The sequence below is a fragment of the Leptonychotes weddellii genome, chromosome 1, assembly GCF_054177405.1.
Source record: "Leptonychotes weddellii isolate Sample4059 chromosome 1, ASM5417740v2, whole genome shotgun sequence".
Classification (NCBI taxonomy): Eukaryota; Metazoa; Chordata; class Mammalia; order Carnivora; family Phocidae; genus Leptonychotes; species Leptonychotes weddellii.
In genome coordinates, this window is record NC_138369.1 from 61,538,223 (window position 1) to 61,553,522 (window position 15,300).

Consider the following 15,300-nt stretch of genomic DNA (forward strand, 5'->3'; position numbering starts at 1 on the left):
GGGAAGAAGTAGAGGTCTGTGCCTAAAGGCAGGAGCACGTCTGCAGATGCTGGGACTGTCTGACTAGAACACATTCCATCCTGAGAGCCCATCTCTCTTACGTGGTCTCAGACCCTTTGGTCCTTGAGAGGCCCAGGGTCAGCCCAGGGACAGATCTTCTTCCAAGAATCCAAAGAGAGCATGGACCTCCTCTCCAGAAAATGCCCAGACACACAATTTTTGTATCAAATATGAAGGGTAGGGGTAGTACCTTTAGGGGGGTGTCCATAGTGCCCAGATTCAGAACCCGTGCTCTGGGGCAAAAAGTCCTTGTTGTGGACACACGGAGGAGTGTCCCTAAGCCCCAGCCTGCCATGAAGCTTTTTCCTGTCCATCAAATGTACTTGTCCTTACCCCTATTTGCTCATAGGTATGAGTCACTTGATTTTTAGTAGCACCATACGCCCTGAGGTGCTCATGTGGTAGAAATATTGACTTATAATTTTTGTTTTTATTAAAAACCTCATTTTTCCAAGGCCTGCTTCTCTTTAAAACATATTCTGATTCCATTTTATCTTCAAGTTGGCATACCTTTTTTATGGCTGGGCTGGCTCATTTGCAGAGATCTCTGGGGGATGGGGGAATTTGATGATTCTTCTTGCTTAGTAAGTCGTGTGAACTTTCTCAGCGTTTATAAAACCATTTCTCATTTTCCGTTTTCTTCTGAGATTGAGAAACACTGTTCTGCCACCTTGGAGCACCTCGAGGCAGTGGTCACAGCTTTACAAGCAGAAATCCAGAGGGATTGGAGGGTTTCGGGCATGCAGGGGCCCCCAGGAGAGAAGTAGAGCGCTGCGAGTGGGAGGGTGAGGATCTGGAAGGGGCACATGGGTCTGATTATGGAATATAGATCCCGTGACCTTATTGATGTTTTGGATTTCACAGTAGACCAGTAGAATCGACAAACTCTTGACCCTAACAGGGAATGGGTTTTTCTGCCTTTAAAAGGCCAACAAAGCCTTGTTCTTCAAATTCTGAGTTTCTTGCAGCGCCAGTTAATAGTGGGTGCTTTGTGGATGCTGATGGAGCTGTCTTTATGTTGTCAGTTGACCTCTTTCTCACGGGGTTGACCAGTTCAATCCTCCTGTCTTCTCTCCTCTTGCCCTCCTTTTTGACCCACAACGGAGGGTGATCTCACCTTTCTGCAAAAGACTGAGTTCCAGTGTGGGTGGAATTGGGGGTGTCCTCTAAGACATTCACTAACAACGTGATGAATGAAACCACCTTTGTTTTTTTCTTTTTTTAAGATTTTATATATTTGAGAGAGAGAGGGAGCATGAGCAGGGGGAGGGGCAGCAGGAGAGGGAGAAGTAGACTCCCTGCTGAGCAGGGAGCCTGACGACACAGGACTCACTCGATCCCAGGACCCCGAGATCATGACCTGAGCCAAAGTCAGATGCCCAACCGACTGAGCCACCCAGGTGCCCCCCTCCCTTTTTTAACCCTGATTATTCACTTGAGTTTGGGTAGGAGGGGTTTTTGCAAATCATACTGTAAGAAGAAGGGCACATTCTCAGAAGCTCTGGGAGAGAGAAATACTGCGATCCTTGATTACGCTTAGCCAGTTTGCTGGGGACCCAAGCCAGTGATGTGTGTTGGGCTCCTCCCGGCCTTTCTTCCGCTGGCAGGACTTCAGGCCCCCACGAGCTCTGGCCTCCGGTCGCCTTGGAGTGAGTCAGCTTCTGGGGTCCATGCACCAGCTTTAATTCTCTCTGCTCGAGCCAGCGTCTCTGAGAGGCATCACCAGACACAGAGGAAATGTAATGTTGGATCGAAGAGGAAGACCTGGGGAGGTTTGTGTGCACACTGATGTGTGTACTTAGTATCACGTGGCAGGATCTTGCAGAAAGACTTCCTGGCTACCCAAAGTCCGGGACAAGCTGGGTTTAATTTCCAAGTGAGGCAGACAGCAGGAGGAAGTGTGGTCCCGGGGGGTCCTGTAAACATGTTGCAGCAGGTGTGACAGTTGAGTGGGGAGGATGGAGATTTCCCTGTGTGCTGCTGTGTGGACAAATGGGAAATCATGTTTTCAGAAGAAAGGGTCGTTCTGCTTCATAAAGCTTATGGCAGCCTCACTTGAGCAATTGATTTGTTTAGTCTGCTTTTGGTACTCGGTGAGAACAACTAATTTCAAGCAGGAATAATTGCACTCAAGATGGCGGCTCCCTTTCCTGTGGAGACGGCCAAGGACTTTGCACACCACCATCCCCTCTTCTCCCAGTGTGGGTGAATGCTGATAGCTTGATTTGTTTTTGATTGTCCTTTTTCCTCCCAAAGCAAGATGCCCAGGGCATTGTCCTCTCCTCCCCCAGCTGCCCACCCCTGCGTTGAGGGGAAGTCTACTAACACAGAGTCCTACCCACCAGGTCACTACAAAAGAAGTGGTAAGAGCAGCACCTTTGGCATTGGAAGGGACTGGGTCTGAGCTTTCTTACTTTGGTGGTGTCTGGTTGGAACTATAAACTCCCAGTGAAATGAGACCACCATACTCTTCAACACTGAAATCCAGAGGAGGGAGAAGGAAGAGTCAGGAGGGACAGGTTGGTGGGAAGATGACCCTGCTATTCCTAGCCTTTCAGCCATTCCGGCTCAGTGGCCTTGGTAGCAGCACTGATACGCGGCAGGTGGGTGTTGAAGAGGTGAAGCTGGAGGAGAGGCAGGGTGGCCTTCAGAGCCCCTCCTTCTCCAGCGTCCCAGCACAGAATCAGTGCAGTCCACTCCCCCAATCCAGATTCATCTGGTGAGTCTCCCATGGAACAGGATGGGGTTCAGGTCCTCAGTTATTTCAGTGTATCCTGGCAACACAATTTTCTAATGATGTCAAACAACACACATTACGATGAGGCTGGAAATGAGGCGCACAATGGGGGAACACGCAACTCTTGGCTGGGGGGGAAGCCTACTCCTGTGGGCTTCACTGAGGTCTTCCCAACTATCTCTCCCGAATTGGGGTTATTCAGAGGTGATTGAGAATAATTTGAGAAGTATGTCCATGGAAAATGTCTATCTTGATGGAAATTTTTAAATGCCTACCCCAGGGAAGAAGAGCATCTTATTTTCTCTGCAGAGTGTTGGTAAGGAATGGCCAGCACGTGTATATTAGGCTGGTCAGTCACAACCACCTTAATCACTAAAATAACCTTGGGGTGTTGGAAGTTGGAAGTACCTTTAGATAAAATGAGATGATTCTGCCTAACGGGGTTTATAAATCATTAGTTTTTGCATAGACATATGGGCAAGTCTGTATCCTTTTCGTACTAATACCTCAAGCTCCTGCTTTTCTGTATATCAAGTTCATTGGTCTGACCTGTCATTGGTAATTAGAAACCATTGTGTAATGTTTTTGCAGAGTGCTTGGGCTTACCTGTAAACAAGTACCATAAGAACACAGGTAAATGTGGAGTGGGGAATAGGGTTACTTCTTTCAGTAGAATCCCAAGGACAACGTTACATGATAGCCAGAGTTCTTGATACTGGGGTCTTGGAAAATGCTGTGCTCCATAATCCCTCTTGTACATTCTGCTCATTAACTTGCTTGTTAACTATGTAATTGAAAAAATCAGAATCAAGCAATTGAATTAATAAACTTGCATTGACGAAAGCAGGGTCTGTTGGCTAGCATGAGTTTCAGCATTATAAAATTTCTGTGTTTTTCCTTAAATTTTTATTTTTGTCTCCCTTCCTAAATTAATGCCAGCTCTGAGACTTTTTTTTACGCTTGCTGTAGTGATATTAATTGATGTGAGTAGAAAGAGTCTCAGAGTAAATCTTCTCATAACCAAGGTAATTTCAGTCTGTCCTGGGGGTATCTGACTTTTGCTTATTAACAGAAAAGTTTACATTAGATATAAAGTGTTCCCGGTTGTGTAAATTAAAAGGAAAATATTGTATGGGAATAGTCCAGATAAGGGAGCTCATACCCATATAGTTTTTTGAAGGGCGGGAAACTTTTTTTGTTGTTGGGGGAAGTCTTTAGGCCAGAAAGTTCACTAATAGGGGATGATGAGGAAAATGAATGGGCATGCACAATAGCTAAAGCATCCCAAAAAGGGCCTACACCCCGAAAGAGTCCTCTTTCACCCTGTGGCTAATAGGGCTGGCTTCCAGAGAAACTCTTTGTGGGGCAGGATTGGGCCCCTTCCATCATTGCTAAGTGTATAGGTCCCTACGCTGTGCTTCTAACTTCTGCTGGACCAGCTGGTGATTTTTATCAATGATCTAATTTTAGCCAAACTCAGGCCCTGAACTGGTTTTGTCCGAAGATGAAAAAAGTGACACTGAAGATAAGGAAGAGACAGAATTGGGCGTCATGGAGGATCAACGGAGTATAATTCTCCATCTCATTTCACAGCTCAAACTAGGAATGGATTTGACCAAGGTAGGTTGGCATGTCCCATTGGGTGTGCAGCCAATGGCTTGGGTTCTGTCTCCCCTCACCCCCCCCACCCCCAAGCCTCCTCTCCTCACATTCTCTTCGCCGTGGTGAGACTGGGGAAGGAGAGTGGGAAAAAGGCCAGAATGGCACTCGAGCATGGATATTCCAAGGGATAATTTGAAAGGATGTTTGTACGTAACTGCCCCTCTCGGAGCATTAAGCGTCACATTTGACCCTCTAGGGAAGCTGCTAGTCTAGCATCAGAAGAAGCACAGGAGATGATAGGGAAAATTCAAGATAAGATTTCTTTGTTTCCTGCTGTGTTCTAGAGAAGATTGAAGATGTAGAGACAGATGAGGCATATTGGCATTTCTCTCCCAGAGAGAAAAACGGGAGGAAGGAAAATGGCGGCCCCGGGAGTGATGCCACTGTGTGCCTGGCCACAACCTGCTGCCAGTTGGTATTAGCTTTAACAGCTAGTCCCCAAAGGGCAGCCTTGTTGGGAACTCAGATCCCATTACCCACCTGCAAGGAAACAGACCTGCTCTTTGGTGGAAGTGCAGCTGACTCTTCCTGGGGGACAGCATCAAGAGAACCCGGTGTCCTGACTACTAAAGGTGAGTTGTTGGGCCCATAGAGATCCTCCCTCACCCTGAGCGGTGGCTTCATTCTGGAGGCAAGCAGAGAAAGCAATTTTGTATGTAGCTGAAGGGTTGTATGGTGGCATTGGGGGACGGTGCCCACCTGGTTACATTTCTAGCCAGATACTGAATCCTGATGCCTCCCTGGAAGGGTGTGGTGAGATTAAAGGGAGCAAGCAGGGCCCCAGCCCCGTGCTGGACTCATAATAGGCGCGACATCACTCTTAACCATACCAAACGCTTCCTGTGTGATGAGACTGTGTGCTGTGGTAGAGGGACGACTACTCGGGAGAGACCCTGTGGGGAGGGTTCTAGAACCTGAAGGCCAGCCAGAAAAATGTGGACATGCTTGAGATGGTCCACGCCACTGAAGGCACCCCCTGTGGAAGCCGCCTTGAGGGTGGTTGGGTTGTATGGCTGCCGTGACAGGTCTGGAGACCACAGGTTCACCTCAGACTGTGCCAGAGGCCAGAGAACCTGGCGGGAAGGGGCGGGTGTGAGAGATTCTTTGAAGAGGAAGATGACAAGATGGTTCTTACGGGGGACTGAGGAGTTGGGAGCCTCAAAGAAGACAGAAAAGCCTTTTCCGCAGAATGTTTTCTGTGTTTGAATGTGAGCGTGTCTGATATTCTGGGAGACTGTGGCACTTTAAAGAAAATGGTGGCCCCATGCTGGGGAGGCCTGACCTCAGAAGGTTTCCTGCCTTCACCACTCTCTGCACTCTGCTTGGATCTGTTCACCACACCCTGAAGACCCGCTTTGTGTTATCTTGCCTAATTCCCTTCATTTCAGCCTTCTAGCTCTAGAATGGTCCTGTCCTTTTTGCTAGAGGAATCATTTAAGCGCTCGCCTTTTTATTTATATGTTTATTTTAAAGATTTATTTATTTATTTTAGAGAGCGAGAGAGAGAGAGAGAGCAGGGGAGGGGAGAGGCAGAGGTAGAGGGAAAGAGTCTCAAGTACACTTCCCACTGAGTGTGGAGCCCGATGCAGGGCTCAATCCCACGACCCTGAGATCATGACCTGAGCTAAAATCAAGAGTCGGATGTTTAACCGACTGAGCCACCCAGGCACCCCTAAATGCTTGCCTTTTTAAAAGCCACTTATTTTTTATTCTTGTGGATTCGTGGACACTTCAGATAGAGCTTGAGTTAAGATCCGGTGGAAGGAATGTGGGTAATAATATATGCTAGTATGATCTAAAACCACATTTCCAAACTGTGGGTCATGACCCATTTAGTAGGTTGTAAAACCAATGTGTGGGTCAGATGATCATTTCTAAAAAATGAAGTAAAACCCAATGGAAAATCTCAGTGTGTACTGCTGATAAAATTTTTATTTCAGTTCTGTTGATGCATGTGTACTGGGTCACAATGTAAAACATATTCTCGTTGCGGATCGTATTAAAAAATATTTGTGAAACATTGATGTAGAATCATGAATGACATAGGAGAGAATGTCAGAGGCACTGAAATTGTCCAGGTCAGGTGTGGAGGAACACAATAAAATACCGAGAGGGTTCTATTACGCAGGTTGAATGTCTTGGAGACCTCACATTATGGCTCTCTTGTTTTAAAATAAATCCTAGGAACCGTGCATCTCCTGTTATTATTTTGTTGGGATATAATTGCTTTGCATTTTGGGAGCCACGGTCTATTCCTAAAAGAGCAACTGTTATGTTTATCCAATACTCAGTTGGCTCTTTGAAAGGAAAGCTTTTCTAGTCTGTAGTTCATTAACTTATTTACTGGGAAGAAGCTATTATTCGAAAACCAAGGGAAGAGTTAATGAGCTGAAATGCTTGTGAGAGGAAGAGGTAAACCTTCTGTTGCATCATAGAAAGGTTGATGAAAGTCTCTTTGCTTACTGTCTCCTTTTCTCTTCTTGGCGTTTGCCCATATCATGGTGTTAAGCTTGTGCCAGATTGGCAGTGTATGAACTTAGCCCGATTACAGCATCTGATGAGCAGGCACCCTGGGTATTCTTTGACTGAAGAATGGAGCTCTGGTCACTCTCCATGAAACAAGTCTACCGCCCCATCTTTGAGGAGGTGGCCAGTATTGACACATCCACAAGTCACCAGCATGGCTGGGCGTCCAATGCGACATTTTGCCTGAGTTGATTAACTGTGGTCACCAGACAGGGCCGGTTTCATGGGCGTGTGACTAGTGGAGTCACACAGCCCCCCGTGTTCAGAGGCTCCCATGCTGGATAGAATGTTCTACTGTTGCTCTCTTGAAATTCTTTTTTTTTTTTTTTTTAACTCATTTGTTTACCTGAGAGAGAGCGTGAGCACGACCTGGGGAGGGAGAGGGGCAGAGGAAGAAGCAGACTCCCTGCTGAGCAGGGAGCCCAACACAGGGCTCGATCGTAGGACCCTGGGATCATGACCCGAGCCGAAGGCAGACGCTTAACTGACCAAGCCACCCAGGCGTCCTCTCTTGAAGTTCTTAATAACTTTGAATAAGGGGATTTTCATTTTCATTTTTCACTTTGCCCCCACAAAATATGCAGCTGGTCCTCCCACTAAAAGCACCCCTGGCTGCCCTCCTCCCTCAGCTATGCTTCCGCAACCCCAAGTTGCTGGTGAATACCTCCGCTGGGTGACCTGCTCCATTTCCACAAATTGTGGGTAGCCTAGAAAGGAAAAGGAAAGACAAAGAAGGAACCACAGAAAGATGGTGGGCCACAGAAGGCCTCTTTGAGGAGGGGCCATTTAGGTTGAGGCCGAAGGATGATGGGCAGTAGTGGAAGGAGCGAGAGGGCATTCCTGGCAGAAGGAACAGCATGGGCAAAGCTGGAGAGCACAGGCAGTGTGACTGGAGTCCCGCATGTGCTGACCAGTGGCACGCTTGAACCGGACCTGGAGTGGGTAGCAGTGTCAGATCCTGTGGACCCTTGTGGGTCACGTGAAGGAGGGCAAACCTGATCCTGAGGGCAACAAGAAAGCTTTGGAGGGTTTGATGTAGGTGAGAAACACGAAGAGGAGGTGCTGTGCTCCGCCTGGCCTCCAGGGAGCGGGGCCACAGAATGCCGGGTGGAGCTAGGAGATCTGTGACCTTCTTAACCTGCTCTCCAGGGATATAAAAGATGACCACGAGTAATGCATACGTTCACATACTTATGGAGCTGCACACACACCTGCCAAATAGTGTTCTAGACACTGGGAGTGCACCAGTGAGCAAAACCTCCAGCATCCACACCCTCCCAGAGCTCGTGGGATGACGGAAGGAGGCAGACAGTACACGAGAGAGGAGAGTCCAGAGCTGAGAACAGTGCAAAGAAGCAGAGCCTGGCGGGAGGGTGAAAGGTGAAGTTCAGGGGAGGGGGACAGGCCCTCTTCGAGGTGCTGCTCAGGGTGGGTGCTCCCGGCCACCGTTGGACCAGAGACAAGGTTCAGATGAGGGGTTCAGCCAGGTGACTGTGCAGTGGAGGCGTCCGAGGGCCCTTGTTTGGTGTTTTGAGGGTGAGCAGGGATGACTCAAGAATGAACTGGGTGGGTTGGCAGGAAATGGAGTTGGCAAGACAGAAGTGGGGGGGTACTCCTAGGACACCGTAAGGACTTGGTATATTACCCTGAGTGACGTGGCGGCCACTGGAGAGTTTTGAACAAAAAGCACAGTGGCCCTTCTTGTAAAGGATTATTTTGCCTCTCGTGGAAGGTAAACTGGGGTGCGGGTGAGTGGGCTGCAGGCAGCGGGGGAAAGGGTAGACGCAGGGAGGAGGTGAGAAATGATGGCAGAGTGACAGTGACAGAGTTCGCATGTCCCCACAGGATACGGGTGTCCTGATTGCGTATGGATTGGATGTGGAGCGTAAGGGAAAGATGGGTAAGGAGTGACTCTGGGATTCTGACCTGAGCCACTGGAAGACTAAACACTAGATTCAGCCACATTTGTTTCTGTGACCTATTGCTGAGGAATTAACCACCTCAAATGTCGTGGCTTCGAATAGCCATTTTGTTTGTTCTCAGCTGTGCAGTCTGGGCGGGGCTCGGCTGGGCGGTCCTGCTGTTGGTCTTGTCCATGGTCACTCGCGGGTCTCTGGTCTGCTGGTGGGTCGGTGGGGGGCTGGACGTGGCTGAGACAGCTGGTCCCCTCTCTATCTCTATGAAGTCTTAGGATCTCTATCCGTGTATCCTTCCCACATGGTCTGTCCAGCTGGGGAGCCAGGCATCTTACAGGGTGTCTGCAAGTTCCCATGAGGACAAGAGTGAAGCGGAGAAGCGTTTTTAAAACTTAGGCTCCGGAGTGGTACAGTGTCACTTGCTCTGTATTGATTAAAACAAGTGTGCTCTGCAGGAGCTGGGGTTCATTGGAGTCCACCAGTGCCCCAGAAGGCCACCGCCCTTATGGAGACGGGGAAGACCACAGGAAGAGCAGGCTGGGGGCTATCACGAATTCGTCATGGATCTCTTAGGTCTGAGGTAGCTGTTCGTTAGGCATCCAGGTAGGGAGGGTGTGGAGGCAGTTGGTATAGAGTCTGAGGGGTATGAGTGAGGTTCAGCTACAAGGTCGAGAACCAACAAGGAACAGAGGGTGTTTGAAGCCAGGAGATGGGAATGAGTTCCTCTGGGGAGTGAGTGGAGATGTAGGGGATGTCCAAGGCCTGAGTCTTGTGATTCTGCAATATGTGGAGGTTGGGGGCATGAGAAGGATCCAGGAAAGGAGGTTGAGAAGGGCCAGGCAGGGAGGTAGAACAGAAACCAGAGGAGTGTGAGGTCCTGGAGCCACGGGAAGAGAGTGCTTCCAGGAGAGAGGAGCCATCAGCTGTGAGCAAGTGCTGGGGAGGTGTCCAGAAAGATCAGGCCTGGAAATAGACCATTGCGTTTGTTTCTGTTGAGGCCTGATGGGGGGTGGGCTCCAGGGAGATCGGGAAGACCAGTGGTGGCAGAGAGGAGAAATGGCTGTTTCAAGAGCTCAGAATATAGTAAAGGGAGAGCAGAGGGTTGGGTGGAACCTGGAGGCGGGCCTGGACTTTGGGAGGCTTGGTTTCTGAAGGTGTCTGGGTGCCAGTGGGAACAGAGAGGGGAGGGGTGGTGGCTGCAGGAACCCGAGTAGTAGGAGGGCGTGGGGCCCAGAGCACAGGCGGAGGGTCACCCTTCAATGGGACAGCGCGGCCGTTGCCTCCGGGGAGCAGGCAAAGCCCAGGACGTTGGCTGGAGAGCCGGACTGTCAGGGTGGCAGCCTAGCTGAGTTCCCTAGGTTGAGTGCCTCAGTTTCCTTACTGTGAACCTGGGAGAGGTGTACCTTCTGTGGGGCTGCTCTGCATGCACCCGGCATCTGAGGGCGTCCGAGCGGGGCCTGGTGAGTGCCGCAGGAGGGTTGGCTCAGGATGATGGTGTGCACACGGTCATCACGCTTGTCCCCGTGCCCACAGAAGCAGCGGGCTCATGTGAGAGATTGGAGGAGGGAGGAGATAGCAGCAGGAAAGGAGTGATGGTCTCAGGGTGACCTGGGAGGTAGGAGGATGGCTACACCCTCCCACAGGGGCACTTAAGTTTGCTGTCGGTCACGGATGTAAAAGGTGCCTCTTTCCCTCCAGGGAGGTTGAGCCGCAGGTTGAGGCATGGAGAATGAGAGGAGCTGGATTATGGCAGAGTTGAGGTTCACCCGGTTTGTACCCGAGTGGGAGAAAGTGGCAGATCCACAGGGCAAGGGGGGGGTGCGGCAGGGATCAGAGGGGTAAGTGTAAGGTGGGGCCATGGACTCCACACCCGTGTGGTGGAAAACGAGGCTGTGAGGAGGTGGGGGACAGAACAGGGTCAACAGGCTGTCGTTCTTGGTGGGGCTGGGATGAGGCAGAGTGGAGTGGGACCTCAGGGGGACTGGGTGGAGAGTGGCATGCTTGGAACTGAGATTATGGAGGATGGTGGTAGTTATGGGTAGCAAGGTGACCCACATGGATTCCTTGGGGGCGGGGGGTTAGCCTAAACTCCAATTTTATGGGATCAAGTGAGAGGGAGATCTTCTAGAACAGTGGATTTTGTGTAGTTCCAGATGGCACAGCTGATTCCACAGAGTAGGTGGGAGTTTTGGGGATAGAGATTGTGGTTAAAACTAGTACAAGACAAAGGGAGGGGGGATCGGCTCTCCTCAGGTGAGGAGTTCCCTGACCCTGAAGGTACATAGTGCCTATCCCATTGTTACCGAAACGGGGTTCCCTTCTTGGTGAGTGTCAAGCCAAAGAATAGGAAAAAGAAGGATTTTACTTGCCACAAATAAAGGAGAACACCAGGGATCTTTCCCAAAGCAGTGTCTCCCTGAACAATGAAATTGGGGCAGTTTTAAGCTAAGGGGGGCATACACATTCACGAAGGGACTTGCACAGTGGTAAAGACAGTGGGATTGGGGCAGAAGTCCCCTTAAGATGACCGAGTTTAGGTCAAAGTCAAGAGGGCGGACAGGGTCATCATCACCAAATCTCTGGCTCCTCTTGGGCTGGCGTCTGAGTGCTCAGGGGACTTTAGATCCTGCAAAGAGAACTCAAGAATGTGTGTCCAGTCCACCTTTACCTCTGAACCTGGCCTGGGAGTTTTACCACTGATTTATCGTCTCCGATAAGGCTATCTCCTGGCCCAAGAGTGGCCGTTCTTACCTTCTTTCACAAGGTGGCAGGGTTGGGGGGGGGCACCTCAAATGACTTTCTTATGTCAAGAAAGCTAGGTCTCCCTCTTTCTTTTCCCAGGGACCCCTAACTCTTTCTGCAATTAGTAATTACGTAAGACAAGATTCTCACTTTGCGAGAGAGGCTTGCTGAGATAATTCGTAAATTTCTACGATTCCTAAAGAATCGCTTGAATGGTTACGGTAGCACTATTTGTAAAACCAGGTGGAGATCCCGTGCGTGGTTGGGGTTTGTTGACCCACAAATCCCACTACAGCAAACAGCCGTGTCCTCACCCGCGGGCTTGAGGAAGAGAACACTGTCCTTCCCTGTGTACTCTTGACTGGCCGCATAACCTTCCACCAAGTTGCTACATGGTCTTGGACATCCTCAGCAACTAGTGGTGAAGGGTCCTGTGTGTCTCTGTGGCTTCTTGATCCTGGCATGAGGTCGCAGATGTCTTGGGCATATGAGTTTTCTCCTTTGATGGTTTTAGTAGGCTAAATTTCCAGGTTTAGTCATGGTATGCCAAAGATCGGTGTTGCTAGATTCAGCTCCTCCTTCCAAGGGGGAAGTTTTTATGAGGAAGGTCAGAAGAGCCAGGGAAATGAACCCTGGAAATGAACCCCCCACAAGCACAACTGTGGGTACACAGTGTCCCGTTCGCCCAAGTATTGTGTCTGCTTCCCTTCCCGATGCCTTTGGCTCTTCTCACCAAATCTTGTTGTTGATGTTGTTGTTGTTTTAAGATTTTATTTATTTATTTGAGAAAGAGAGAGAGAACACAAGTCCCACGGGTAGGAGGTGGGGAGGCAGAGGGAGAAGCAGGATCCCCGCTGAGCAGGGAGCCTGACGTGGGGCTCGAGCCCAGGACCCTGGGATCATGATCTGAGCTGAAGGCAAACATTTAACCGACTGAACCACCCAGGCACCCCTCCAAAGCTTGTTTTTAATATACTGTCAAGTAAAGCCCACTCCTTCTCCTGAAATGCTTGCCTTTTAGTAGAAAACCCAGTAGTAAACTGGCTTCCTGAAGCTTGTCTGGATGCATCTATATTGTGGAGGGGCTGGTGTGTGTCATTCCCATCCTCCTTCCCTGTGCTGTTGGCAGGAGCTCTTCAATCCTGCTTTTCCAGGGAGATTCCCAGTGAGTGATGGTGCATCTTTGGGCCTGCGGGCAGTGAGGGATCCAGCCTAGGCCTCAACCGAGCAGAATTGGTTCACATTCCAGCTCTCTACTTATGTAGCCTTTCGGGGCCTCCGTTTTCTCATCTGTAAAATGGAATTGTCCTATCTGCTGACAGGGGATTCAGAAGACCAAACAAGATAATGTGAAGCCCAAAGCACTGAGCCTGGCTTGAGTTCTACCATCTTGTTTAAGTTTGAAACATTCATGCCTCTTACCACACTTTCCTTGTTTTATACAACTATTTCTCCTTTTTCTCAAATAATCTAGTATTTACAGACACACCAGAGGTGGTCCCAGGGGTTGCTCTGGTCATTGAGACTTACTTTTAGTCTTCAGCTTTGTCACTGAAAAATTTTTGACAGGTTCGTGTCTGATCTACCCTGTTCTTAGCTTGCCCGAGTCTTCAGGTGAAGATGCAGATCCCTGATGATAACAGCCACCAGCCGCATGAGCACGTACTGTGTGGGCACAGGGCTGATTCTGCACTCATTTAATACTCACAAAACCCCTACAAGGTTGCTCTTCTTATTTTCCCTGTTTTAGAGCAGAGGAATTGAGCCTTAGAGAGATGAGCCTGCCCAAGTACACAAGGCCATAGCCGCCAAGAGATGAATGTCAGCCCTCAGCTTCCGCTTCCCTTCTGCAAGCCCACATCTGGGACTCTGAGGGAACCCGGGAGTTGATTTTCACAGCTGTAGCTCTCTTTATGTAGTACACATCTTCTTGGAAGAAGTAACATCTTATTTCAGACTCTTCCCACCCAACGAAAGTTTCAGTGAATGCCTTTCATGATGTTCCAAGCACTGTGAAGTCATGTGAAGGGGGCTGGCACCTTTTTTTTTTTTTTTTAAAGATTTTATTTATTTATTTGAGAGCGAGAGAATGAGAGACAGCATGAGAGGGAGGAGGGTCAGAGGGAGAAGCAGACTCCCTGCCGAGCAGGGAGCCCGATGCGGAACTCGATCCCGGGACTCCAGGATCATGACCTGAGCTGAAGGCAGTCGCTCAACCAACTGAGCCACCCAGGCGCCCACCTTTTTTTTTTTTTTAAAGATTTTATTTATGAGAGAGCAGCGAGAGAGAGCACGAGCGGGGGGAGGGGCAGACTCCCCGCAGAGCAGGGAGCCTGACGCAGGACTCCATCCCTCGACCCTGGGATCATGACCTGAGCTGAAGGCAGCTGCTTAACGGACTGAGCCACCCAGGCGCCCCGGAAGCTGGCATTTAAGGAAAGCCAAGGGAGCATCCTGTTGGCTAAGGAAAGAACCCTTTGGCAGCTGGATTATCTACCCTTTATTTTGTAAGGTTGGAGTTTTGTGTACTTCCCCTGGTTTCCTTAAAGGAAACCAGTCTTGGTGGATGGTTTCAGCCTCTCTGTGCCGCCTCCTTGGCCCTGGGTGGGTCCGCCTGTCTCAGGACAGAGTTCTAGAGATGATTCTCAGGGTTATTAAGTTAATGGATGTTTCTTTGGAGAAAATTGCACCTGCTCTTGGCCTTTCTTTGCAGAAGCCTGCTGTGTTCCCTGTTTTGGGGGAAGAGACTCTAACTCTTTCTTTGGACCTTCTCATTGTCTTGGTGGGTGATTGATTATTTCAGAGTTCTAAGAGCCCAGCCTGGAGATTAGTTACTTCTAGAGTGATGCAACTTTAAATGTAATTAATTGTTCTCTGAGTCCTGAATGCAGATCTTCTTTTTTTTTTTTTCTTTCCCCAAAGTAGTCCATTGTCTTAATTATGTTAATGGGAGAAAAGGCAGCCCTTATTGATGGCTCAATTAATCTGCAGTAGGGATCCCAGCCATTTGGATGCTGTTGGTCTGCACGGCTGGGCCATCACTCATGTCCCTATTGGAGGCAGACAGCCCAATTAGCATTCGCCACTTCTTGGCTCTGTGTCCCCAGTGTCCACTGCCCACGGAACAGATGATGAAGTGACTTATTTGCAAAGGCACGCACACACACGCACAAAAGGCAGGGAGATCGTATGAGAGAGAGAAATCTGCTTTAGTGAAAAGCATGTTATCTTGCCTGAAATGTTCAGGGTGCTGGTTTTGAAAGGCATTGATGTGGCATTCCGCACAAACACCAACAAGACAGATCCGACAAGGGATGAAAGAAGAAATCGTTCTTCCACTCCCAATCTATCCTCCTCCGTCTCTCCGGGTATCCCACTTTTTCCAGCTCTGACAAAGCTGAAGTCTCATTTTCAACTGTAGAATATATATCCAAGGGGCGCCTGGGTGGCTCAGTCATTAAGTGTCTGCCTTCGGCTCAGGTGATGATCCCAGGGTCCTGGGATTGAGCCCCGCATCGGGCTCCCTGCTCAGTGGGAACCCTGCTCTCCCTCTCCCACTCCCCTGCTTATGTTCCTGCTCTCGCCATATCTCTCTCTGTCAAATAAATAAATAAAAATCTTAAAAAAAAAAAAAGAATATATATCCAAGTGGGTTGG

General features: G+C 49.3%; 1 protein-coding gene across 1 annotated transcript in view; it reads left to right on the forward strand.

Moving 5' to 3' along the window:
- OSBPL10 (oxysterol binding protein like 10) overlaps positions 1–15,300 on the forward strand; it is a 280,920-nt gene that overhangs the window by 254,952 nt on the left and 10,668 nt on the right. The window contains exon 7 of the mRNA XM_081825542.1: positions 4,268–4,521. Coding sequence (XP_081681668.1) covers positions 4,268–4,521 — 254 coding nt within the window. The remainder of the gene's footprint in view (positions 1–4,267; positions 4,522–15,300) is intronic.